The 11090-nt window shown below is 45.3% G+C and overlaps 3 protein-coding genes across 4 annotated transcripts; 2 read left to right on the top strand and 1 right to left on the bottom strand.

Moving 5' to 3' along the window:
- The first annotated feature begins 704 nt into the window (after positions 1-704).
- On the top strand, positions 705-3929 carry LOC108150018 (ATP-binding cassette sub-family F member 1). Of its 2 annotated transcripts, none has more exons than XM_017277976.2 (3): positions 705-816; positions 881-2053; positions 2132-3929. In XM_017277976.2, the coding sequence occupies exons 2-3, from the start codon at positions 883-885 to the stop codon at positions 3748-3750; spliced, it is 2790 nt and encodes a 929-aa protein (XP_017133465.1). In that variant the 5' UTR covers positions 705-816; positions 881-882; the 3' UTR covers positions 3751-3929. The 2 variants fall into 2 exon arrangements, with proteins under 2 accessions (XP_017133465.1, XP_017133466.1); XM_017277977.2 differs by having other exon boundaries at positions 713-816; positions 878-2053.
- A 566-nt stretch (positions 3930-4495) lies between these two features.
- LOC108149970 (replication protein A 14 kDa subunit) lies at positions 4496-5088 on the bottom strand. The gene is made up of 2 exons (XM_017277889.2): positions 4752-5088; positions 4496-4684 (listed from the first exon to the last, which is right to left on the bottom strand). The coding sequence occupies exons 1-2, from the start codon at positions 4989-4991 to the stop codon at positions 4583-4585; spliced, it is 342 nt and encodes a 113-aa protein (XP_017133378.1). The 5' UTR covers positions 4992-5088; the 3' UTR covers positions 4496-4582.
- A 367-nt stretch (positions 5089-5455) lies between these two features.
- Positions 5456-10794, top strand: LOC108150015. Its single transcript, XM_017277967.2, has 2 exons — positions 5456-7492; positions 7567-10794. The coding sequence occupies exons 1-2, from the start codon at positions 6212-6214 to the stop codon at positions 8461-8463; spliced, it is 2178 nt and encodes a 725-aa protein (XP_017133456.1). The 5' UTR covers positions 5456-6211; the 3' UTR covers positions 8464-10794.
- The last annotated feature ends 296 nt before the right edge of the window (positions 10795-11090 follow it).

Below are 11090 nucleotides of genomic sequence, written 5' to 3'. Positions count from 1 at the left end.
TTATCCTTGCCTAGGCTAATATCGAGGTTTTGGCGATAGTGAGTTTTTTAACAATCGATATAAGCTATGTGCTATTCACACTGCCTCGCGTTTCCAATCGAGTTATCTAGTATTGTGTTCATATTGGGCTAATAGCCTGGTTCCATTGGCGTTTAATGCCGCATTTAAATTAAATGCAATGAATAGCCTGATGCAATTGGCGCATTAAAACGCATTTAGCCTAAAGCGCATTCATTAACACAAAAAGCCAAAAGGCTAAATGCCGCATTTAAAATACATGCGATAAATCAATGCGATTTAAAATCATTCGCTCCAAATGTTTTTAGAAAACATACGATATTTCGTTAGTGCCACCCCCACAACAGCTGGTTTTTATACGTAAGAATGGCGCAATTTTTAATTTCTTTTGAATATAAAATCTATTTGGCGTACAAAGTAGTTTACGGAAATGAGCGTAAATTCACTCATAACCAAGATTTTGAACACGCAGCAAAAGTTTTCAAAAGCTTACCGATTCATCGATATGCCTTTAAATAGTAATAACCTTAAGCTTTATTTTACATTTGGCCTATAAATTCTTACGAAATTTCCAATTCTGTTGACAATTGCAGTGTTTTTTTTTATTTTAAATAAAATTTTAATCCATGTGCTGCTATCGATAGTACCAAAAATATCGATAACCGTAATCATCCCTGGTCGAACCAACTGGTTGTACATATGTATTTAACGCGTATTACATACCTACATACACATATAACATTGCCAGCTCTGCACGTGAAATTCGTAGGCGGCGAAAGTAATCTGTGATCAAATCAAGTGAGTATACGGGCTATATGTGCGATCCAGATGGTATATATGTAACACCTTCGCCTCCAAGCAGAAATGTCCAAGGCCAAGGGAAAGAAGAAGGAACGCTTCGACAACGACGACGAGGAGCAGTTGGAGAAAGTGCAGGAGAAGAAGGCGCCGCCAACCAAGAAGGGTGGCAAGAAGGGAAAGCGAGGAGGTGGCGGCGACTCCAGCGACGAAGATGTGGCACCCAAAAGCAGAGACAACGAGGATCTCGAGAGCATAGCCTCCTCGAACCAGAGCAAACAGCAGCAACAGCAGGGCAAGAAGCAGGCCAAGAAGGGCAAGAAGGGCAGGAAGAACGATGACTGGAGCGACGAGGATGAGAAGCCAGCGAAGGGCAAGCAGGATGATGATGAGGATGACGACGACGAGGAGGACGTGGCGCCTCCACCCTCCAAGCCAGCGGCCAAAAAGCCACCGCCCAGCAAGAAAAACAAGAAGAACAAAAAGAAAAACGACGATTTCTCCGATGAAGAGGAACCCGATCTGGATTTAGAGCAGCTGGACGACGAAGAGGAGGAGCTGGTAGTAGTGGCGGCTCCAAAGCCTGCCTCCAAAAAGTCCAAGAAGAAGCAGCAGGCCCAGCAGAAGAACAAATTCGCAATGAGCGACGATGAAGATGAGGCAGACGAAGATTTGCTAGATGACGACGACGACGAGGAGTTGGTGGAGGAGCAGATGTCCAGCAAACCTGCGGCCAAGAAGTCAAAGAAAAAGCAGCAAAAGCAACAGCTTCCTGCCAGCGAGGACGAAGTGCAGCCGGAGGATGAGGATGAGCAGCCCGAAAAGAAAGTGGAGGAGCAGAAGGCAGAGCAAATCCTCAGCGAGAAAGTGGCAGCAGTGAGTCTCAAGGCAAAGACGCCGGAACCCGAACCTAAAGAGCAACTCCAGACCCAACCTGAAGCTATAGTGGAACCCCAACCCGAGAAGGAAAACGACGCTGAGGCGGAGGAACCCAAATCCGAGGATAGCAAGGAGGAGACCAAGGAGAAGAAGCTAACCCACAAGGAGAAAAAGAAGCAAAAGAAGCAGCAGGAGTACGAACGCCAAATGGAACTAATGACCAAGAAGGGCGGCGCTGGACACTCGGATCTGGACAATAACTTCACCATGTCGCAGGTGCAGAAGAGCGCCGGTCAGCAGGCAGCCCTCGAGCATGCCGTCGACATCAAGATCGAGAATTTCACCATCTCAGCCAAGGGTGAGTCACATGAGTTGGCCATTCCATCTATGTATGTATGTGCATTTTAATAAACACCTTTGTATCCACTCACACCAGGCAACGATCTGTTTGTGAACGCCAACCTGCTGATTGCCCATGGACGTCGCTATGGCCTGGTGGGTCCCAACGGACACGGCAAGACCACACTGCTGCGGCACATTGCCACCCGTGCCTTCGCCATACCGCCGAACATCGATGTGCTGCTCTGCGAACAGGAGGTGGTAGCCACCGACAAGACGGCCATCGATACGATCATGGAAGCGGACGTGCGACGCACCGAGATGCTCAAGAAGGCGGATGATCTGGAGAAACAGTTCGCCGCCGGCGATTTGAGTGTGCAGGAGGAGCTGAACGATGCCTTTACGGAACTAAAGGCCATTGGTGCCTACTCGGCGGAGGCCAGAGCGCGTCGAATCCTGGCCGGTTTGGGTTTCAGCAAGGAGATGCAGGACAGACCGACCAACAAGTTTTCCGGCGGCTGGCGCATGCGTGTCTCCCTGGCGCGTGCCCTCTATCTGGAGCCCACGCTACTCATGCTCGACGAGCCCACCAATCACTTGGACCTCAACGCTGTCATCTGGCTGGACAACTATCTGCAGGGCTGGAAGAAGACGCTGCTGATCGTGTCCCACGACCAGAGTTTCCTCGACAACGTCTGCAACGAGATCATCCATCTGGATCAGAAGAAACTCCAATACTACAAGGGCAACTATTCGATGTTCAAGAAGATGTATGTGCAGAAGCGTCGCGAGATGATCAAGGAGTACGAGAAGCAAGAGAAGCGGCTGCGCGAGCTAAAGGCCCACGGTCAGTCCAAGAAGGCGGCGGAGAAGAAGCAAAAGGAGTCGCTCACACGCAAGCAGGAGAAGAACAAGTCGAAGCAGCAGAAACAGGACGAGGATGAGGGGCCGCAGGAGCTGTTGGCCCGACCCAAGGAGTATATCGTCAAGTTCCGCTTCCCGGAGCCATCGCAACTCCAGCCACCCATTCTGGGTGTGCACAATGTGACCTTTGCCTTCCCCGGCCAAAAGCCGCTCTTCATCAAGGCGGACTTTGGCATCGATCTAACCAGCCGGGTGGCCATCGTTGGACCCAATGGCGTCGGCAAGTCCACGTTCCTCAAGCTGCTGCTCGGCGAACTGGAGCCGCAGCAGGGTGAGCAGCGCAAGAACCATCGCCTGCATGTGGGCCGCTTCGATCAGCACTCCGGCGAACATCTCACGGCAGAGGAATCGGCAGCGGAGTATCTGCAGCGTCTGTTCAATCTGCCGCACGAAAAGGCGCGCAAGGCGCTGGGTTCCTTCGGTCTGGTCAGCCATGCCCACACCATCAAGATGAAGGATCTGTCCGGTGGCCAGAAGGCTCGTGTGGCGCTCGCCGAGCTGTGTCTGAGTGCGCCCGACGTCCTCATTCTGGACGAGCCCACCAACAACCTGGACATCGAGAGCATCGACGCGTTGGCGGAGGCCATCAATGAGTACGAGGGCGGCGTGATCATCGTCTCCCACGACGAGCGATTGATCCGCGAAACGGGCTGCACTCTCTACGTGATTGAGGATCAGTCGATCAACGAGATCGACGGCGAGTTCGATGACTACAGGAAGGAGGTGCTCGACTCGCTGGGCGAGGTGGTCAACAATCCCAGCGTGGTGGCCAATGCGGCGGTGCTGCAATAACCCTGGAGTTGGACCCGCACTTGGACTTCACGCCACTACGCCACTACGTCATCTCGTCAGCCGGCTCGACCTCTGTTAATACTTTAACTGTTGAATGGTTTATCCGCTAGTTAGCCTTTTTGTACCAACATATGTGAACGATAACAAATTGTAAGAGTAAAAGTTATTACCCAAGAGAACTGTTTGCTTATCTTAATTTGATTATGGTTCTTGAGGAACTTTGGGGAACATCTTTCAAGTTTGCACAGTTGTAGTTGTCGTCTGCCACCAACTATTTCAAATATATTTTACTTAATTTCTCTTTTGTTTTCTAAAACAACTTTATTTTACCGGTAAAAATAATTTATTTGGCATTTGCGAAAATATTTGAATATGCTAAGGTAATACATATTTAAAATTTAAAGAAATTTGTATATGGTCAGTCCTTGTTATTTGTTAAATTTAAGTAGCTGAATGATTTATTTTTCCAAAAAACTTTATTTGGGAAAGTCTGACATACAAAAATTGAATGAATTTTCAATTATTAAATGAAGATCTTGGATTGTTAGATGTCCAAAACAAATATGAAAATGTTATTGGTATAAAGTAAAGTACCTGATTTGATTTGATTTTGATTTGGAAAAGTGCAATTTATATAAAATCGAAGGTGATTTCAACTAATTAATTGTAAAGTACTAAAGATTCTTTGAATATGAGATGTCCAATAAATACAATAAACACAATTACATGCAGTAAAACAAGCATATTCCAATAATTTATGCTTTATTTCAGTTAACAAAAGTTAGGAATAGTTCTTAGATCTAGTGTGGAATTGAGAGGATGAAGCGAACATCTAGCCGCTGCGATAGAAGGCCTTGACATTGTTGATCAGGTGGCTCAAGCCATTATAGCCATCCTTGTCGAAGTCGATGTTCTCACCCCCGAATTCAATGACCTGAAAGTGGAGAATGGCGGTTAATGGGGGTCATCATCAGGGGATTCCGCGGAGTAACTGCACCCACCTCCTTGGCCCTGATGGTGTCGGCACCATGTGGCACTCCAATGACCTCCACCCAGGCTCCATCGGCGGCACCCAACTCTCCGGGCAGATTGATCTTCAGCTTGTGGTTGTCCGTGGAACTGGCCAGCAAAGTGGAACCCGCCACGCTTTCCACGCGAACCATAATGCTCACGGTTTGGCCATTGAACTGCTTTAGCATGCCGCCGTTGATGATTGAACGTGGATCAAAGGCATCCATCATTTTTCACCAGTTTTTTAAGGTTTTATTTAAGCGGATCGGTTTAGTCTGCGAATTGCAGCAGAAAATGAAATGCCGTAAACAAGAAAGAGCGCCAAAATCGATTAGGCGTTCTATCGATTCTATCGATACTATCAAAATGTAGTTTTTTATTTTCCGGTTGGTGTTGTTAATCAATAACTGTTAAATGGCAGTAATCAGTATAAATGCACCCAATGATATGCATAAGATTATTGTTAAGCTTTTATTGGCAACTAAGAGGTAAAATACCAAAATACTAGATGTATCTAAACAAGTAACCTTTTTGTAGTTCAATTAATTAAAAATTCAACAATACAACTTAAATAATATTAAAAATTAAATTTAAATCAGATTCTTTAGCATATGCACCAAAATCATCGATTACTCGCTAAACTGTGGGCGAGGTGAGAACGCGCTAGTTTCGGCGTGACAGTTAGTTATATCGATGTATCGATAGTTTTAAGCCTCGCCAACCGAACCAATGTTTATTGTTATAAAATAAATGTTAAAAATAAACAATTAATCACTTGATACAAAACATAAACTAGTGCAAACAGCAAGTGCGTTGTAAAAACGACCCCCGCACCCCGATCTTACCTCATCGCGGGCACTAATAAAAGCTAAACAACAACGTCAACAGCAGCAGCAACAACAATAAGCAGGAGGTTCAGATTCGCAACGCAATCAAAAAAAAACGAAAAAAAACTACAAGGCGAAACGCATAAATAAATAGGGAAACAAATAATAGTAATAATAAGACTAAAGGCAAGTGGAAAAGTACGAAAGCGAAAAGAGAAAACATATGTACGTTGCGTGAGAGTGACGTTTGTGTGTGTGTGTGCGTGTGAGAGAAAGAGAGCGAGCGCGAGAGAGGGGTGGAGAGAAGAGGAAAAACAAAAACAACAGCACAGCATAAGCGAGACCTTGAAAACTTTAAAAGCAGCAGCAAAAACAACAACAACAAAAAGCACAAAATACAACAAGCTCGAAATATAAAAACAAAATATTTTAACAAAAAAAAACAAAATAAATAGATTTTTATAAAAAATTTCTCGAGGAGCGCAGCGTATACTCTGTTATGGAGAGTGACGATTTTCATTTACCGCAAAGCGCCAATTAAAGGGTAAAATCCATAAAAGCGAGGATTGTAAGAGGAAAAGCGGGGCAAAGAAGGTCCGGAAAAGCGCTGGAAAACCTGGAAAATGGCAGCAGCAGAGGCGGGCAACACGAACTCCACAGGCGCGACAGGATCAGGATCTGGCAGCTCCTCGGATCCTGCCAATGGCCGGGAGGCACGCAATCTCGCCGAGAAACAGCGGCGGGACAAGCTAAATGCCAGCATCCAGGAGCTGGCCACCATGGTGCCTCATGCAGCGGAATCCTCCCGCCGCCTGGACAAAACCGCCGTCCTCAGATTCGCCACCCATGGCCTGAGACTGCAGTATGTCTTTGGCAAATCGGCCTCGCGGCGACGTAGAAAACCCATACTAAAGGGCAGCGGGTCAAGCGCCTCGCCTGCCGGAGATCTCCCCAATCCCAGTCTGCATCTCACGGACACTCTAATGCAACTGCTGGACAGCTGTTTCCTCACCCTCACCTGCAGTGGCCAAATCGTTTTGGTCTCGTCCAGCGTGGAGCAGCTATTGGGCCACTGTCAGTCCGATTTGTATGGCCAGAATCTGCTGCAGATCACCCATCCCGACGATCAGGCTCTGCTGCGCCAACAACTGATACCCCGGGACATAGAGACCCTGTTCTACCAGCAGCAGCAGCAGCAGCAGGGGCATAATCCTCAGCAGCACTCCACATCCACTTCGGCCTCAGCTTCGGGCAGTGATCTGGAGGAGGAGGAAATGGAGACGGATGAGCTGCGTCTAGACCAAGAGGAGAATCAGCAGCAGCAGAAGGAGGAGGATGAGGAGGACGAGCACAATCGACCGTATAACCGACGCACGCCCAGTCCGCGGAGCATTGCCCATCTGGCGGCCATCGATGAACGGCTGCGCACCGACCGCCGCTGCTTCACTGTCCGTTTGGCCAGGGCATCCACACGAGCGGAGGCCACACGGCACTACGAGCTGGTCAAGATCGATGGCTGCTTTCGCCGCAGCGATTCCTCGCTGACCGGCGGAGCTGCGGCCAACTATCCCATTGTCTCGCAGTTGATACGCCGCTCGAGGAACAACAATATGCTGGCCGCGGCTGCAGCGGTGGCTGCGGAAGCGGCGACAGTGCCGCCCCAGCACGATGCCATTGCCCAGGCGGCACTGCACGGCATCAGTGGCAACGACATTGTCCTGGTGGCCATGGCCCGGGTGCTGCGCGAGGAGCGACCGACCGAGGAGACGGAACCGATCGGCATGACCTTCTACAGGCAGCCAGAACCCTACCAGTTGGAGTACCATACAAGGCATCTAATCGACGGCAAAATCATCGACTGTGATCAGAGGATTGGCCTGGTGGCGGGCTACATGAAGGACGAGGTGAGTGCCCGCATAATCTTCCCTTTCCAGATGCTTACTTATCATGTTCTAATTCATGTTAACCCGTAAAACAGGTGCGCAACCTTAGTCCCTTCTGCTTTATGCACCTGGACGACGTGCGCTGGGTGATTGTGGCCCTGCGGCAGATGTACGACTGCAACAGCGACTACGGCGAGAGCTGCTACCGCCTGCTGTCAAGGAACGGACGCTTCATCTACCTGCACACCAAGGGCTTTCTGGAGATCGATCGTGGCAGCAACAAGGTGCACTCCTTTCTGTGCGTCAACACGCTGCTCGACGAGGAGGCCGGCCGGCAAAAGGTTCAGGAGATGAAGGAGAAGTTCTCGACAATCATCAAGGCGGAGATGCCCACGCAGAGCAGCAGTCCGGACCTGCCCGCCTCGCAGGCACCACAGCAGCTGGAGCGGATTGTCCTCTATCTGATAGAGAATCTGCAAAAGAGTGTGGATTCGGGTGATACGAGTGCAAGTGCAAGTGCGAGTGCGAGTGCAGGGGGACAGTCGTTGGAGAGTCTGATGGACGATGGCTACAGCTCGCCGGCGAATACGTTTACGCTTGAGGAAATGGCTCCGTCGCCAACGCCTACCTTGGCACTGGTGCCGCCGGCTCCATCGTCGGTGAAGAGCTCCATCTCCAAGTCGGTGAGTGTGGTCAATGTCACGGCGGCCAGGAAGTTTCAGCAGGAGCAACAGAAGCAGCGCGATCGGGACAGGGAGTTGCTGAAGGAGCGCACTACTCACTCTCAGCAGGGAGTGATCCGGCAATTGAGCAGCTGCCTCAGCGAGGCGGAAACTGCATCCTGCACTCTCTCACCGGCCAGTAGTTTGAGTGCCGGCGAAGCGCCCGATACGCCCGATCCGCACAGCAATACGCCGCCGCCGCCACAGCCACCGCCGCTCCATACACGTCCCAGTGTCCTGCACAGAACCTTGACCAGCACGCTGCGATGACGGGCTGATGGATTCCGGTTTGCCTTCAAAAATGGGTGTGGATTGGACGCCATTAAGTAGCCCACATTGCTCAGATAATCATCATCAGTGATATAATCGAAGCCAATCGCAAGTGAAGCCTCAAAATGTATCGGCAAAGCGCACATTAATCAGATACCTTGAAATTCATTCATTTGACTTGTAGTTTGTGATCCAAAGTTCATTTGATAGGGTTCGAGCTTGTAAAAATGGAGCGTTTGCTCCTTAAAATCAGCCAAAAACATGTGGTTCTTAGAACCCCATTTATAAAACCCATTTTAAGAATGCATTATTTAAAATTTTAAACAATTGTTTATACAATTGGACAACATTTAAGTATTTAATTACTTGTAATTAAGCTTGTAATCAAGCAAGTCTGTAATTTGATGTGGAAATTCCCGCCAATTCTGGTTTCTTATACATTTTAACTTGTTCAATATGGATTCTTTATTATATTCCAAACAAAACACTTATGTTTATATTATATTAACATTTGTTAAAATGGTTTCTTAATGGTTAAATGTGAAGAAAAAGCCAAATCAAGGGGCATTCATTTTGAGATTATGGCAATAATAATCATCTGATCACGATGATCGTTAGAAAGTTGCTTCAACTGATTAATGGTAAAGATACATTTTGGGCATTGGCTATCACTGGTTTTACAAGCGAAATCGATTCAAAACAATTCGATAATGTGTTATGTTGAGCGTCGATCGGTGTGTGCTGCTAAATGCGTTCCATAATCAGTAATCTTTGTTATGTAATTTCATTTTAATTTGTAAATATGTATGCGCGTGTGTGAGCGGCAGTGAGTGTGTGTGCATGAGTGTGTTTCAAAATTAGATCAGTGCTCGGCTTTAATTTTAGTTGAATTCTATACCCCATATCCCAGTTATCAATCCCCCTTCCCGCGTCCCGCACACCAGTGTAAAAAGAGTACAAAAACAGAAAACAAACAATTATATATTTATTTTGCTCTAAGTCTAAATCACGCTAGAAAACAACTCATTAATAGTTAAACGGATTTTGCAATCGATGGAAATTAAACGCTCTATTTTTTTTTTTGCCGTCTCAGTCGAAGAGAGTGAGAGGGTCACATACAGTCGAACTTCTCTAAATTGAACTTTTTGGACACCTGAAAATCTGGTTTATTGTTATATTGAGTTCAAAAATGTGTTCATATTTTCGGAATTTCTATATAAAATGTTTTAAAGTGTCGCTGTATTGTGTTCAAAATCATGTTGCTATTTTTTAATTGTAATTAGCAAAATATTTTTAATACCTTTTTTTTTTTAAGGAAGGCCCTCATTAGTTTGCATACAAAATTCCCCAATGTAAACATTGTTTAAAATGTTCAAGGTTGAAAATCAAAATTAAGAAAGTTAATTATTAGACCAAATTGAAAACTAGAAATATCCAAATTGGGAATGCCAAAAATCTTTAAAAAAAATAGTTATATACATATATGTATATATAAAGTATAGTTTTTTTTTAATATTTGTTAAAAGTTCTTAAAACTATAACTAATTAGTCCAAATCGTGAATCTTAAGTGAAGAGAGAGTTCGACTTAGGAAAGTTTGACTGTAGCTCAATACTCACTTTGCCAGAGAGGGAGCGAGAGATCATCTCGTCCCGCTCTGACCTGTTATCAAAGCCTTTGCCATCGTCCTTGGAGTTGAGTTCTTATCACCGGCGTATCGGAGGGAATATATTATTTTTTTTTTTTTTGGGAATGTAGTTCTAGGGGTAATTTTGATTTCGGTGGGTGGGAGCGTGTCGGGCGGTGGTGGGCTGAGTGGGGGGCCACGTTTCGTTATTATATATTTTGTTCAATAGCGAAATTCTTCTAGCTATAAACCTATGCATATGTATATTATTAAATTTTTGTTTAGCTCAATTTTTGTTTGTATTTTTAATTATTATTCGGTTTGTCTAGTGTGTAATTCAATTAAAAGTCTATTGCTAATTTCCCAGCGAATGGTTTAGTGTTTGTTCAAACGAGTTGTGCTCTTTAAACACTTTTGGTTTATCCGTCTTTTAACTTTTATTTGTTTTTCCTTGCGTTGTTATTTGCCTAAAAAAAAAAGAAAGCAAAAGAAAATTTGTGTCGTTTTTTGTTTAGTTATTTAGCTTTAAGTGTAACGTCATATGTCAAGCGGTTAATCTACGTAAGAATAATAATGTGTAATGTTTTTTTTAGAGCTTGCTAAAATCTAGCAATTAAAATATAGCCTGTAATTAACAATAATTAATTATAATAATCAGTAACAGTTCATGCAAATGAAACGTTAATAAATAATAAATTATAAAAATGAAAGTTTTTTATTGGTTGAAAAATAAGAAAAAAATCTGTAAACTACGCCCACGTACATATCAAATTGTGTATATTAGTTTTGAATTAATTTCACCGCCAATTGGAACCGGTGATCAGCAATTGCTGACGACGAGTTCCAATTGGAACGGTCACCTGGCGAATAGTAATGTTCGTTAGAAGAGTGCAGCTAGCTATACTAATGTTTTAAATTTATTTTGACGCACTTGTAAGCGAATAAACTTAGAATTCACTTAGAATTAAATAAATATTTCCTATATTCAGGAACACAATGTA

This window comes from Drosophila elegans, unplaced genomic scaffold, assembly GCF_018152505.1.
Source record: "Drosophila elegans isolate 14027-0461.03 unplaced genomic scaffold, ASM1815250v1 contig_149, whole genome shotgun sequence".
Lineage (NCBI taxonomy): Eukaryota > Metazoa > Arthropoda > Insecta > Diptera > Drosophilidae > Drosophila > Drosophila elegans.
Note: the sequence above shows the minus strand (reverse complement) of the source record. Positions and strands in the feature narration are given on the sequence as shown.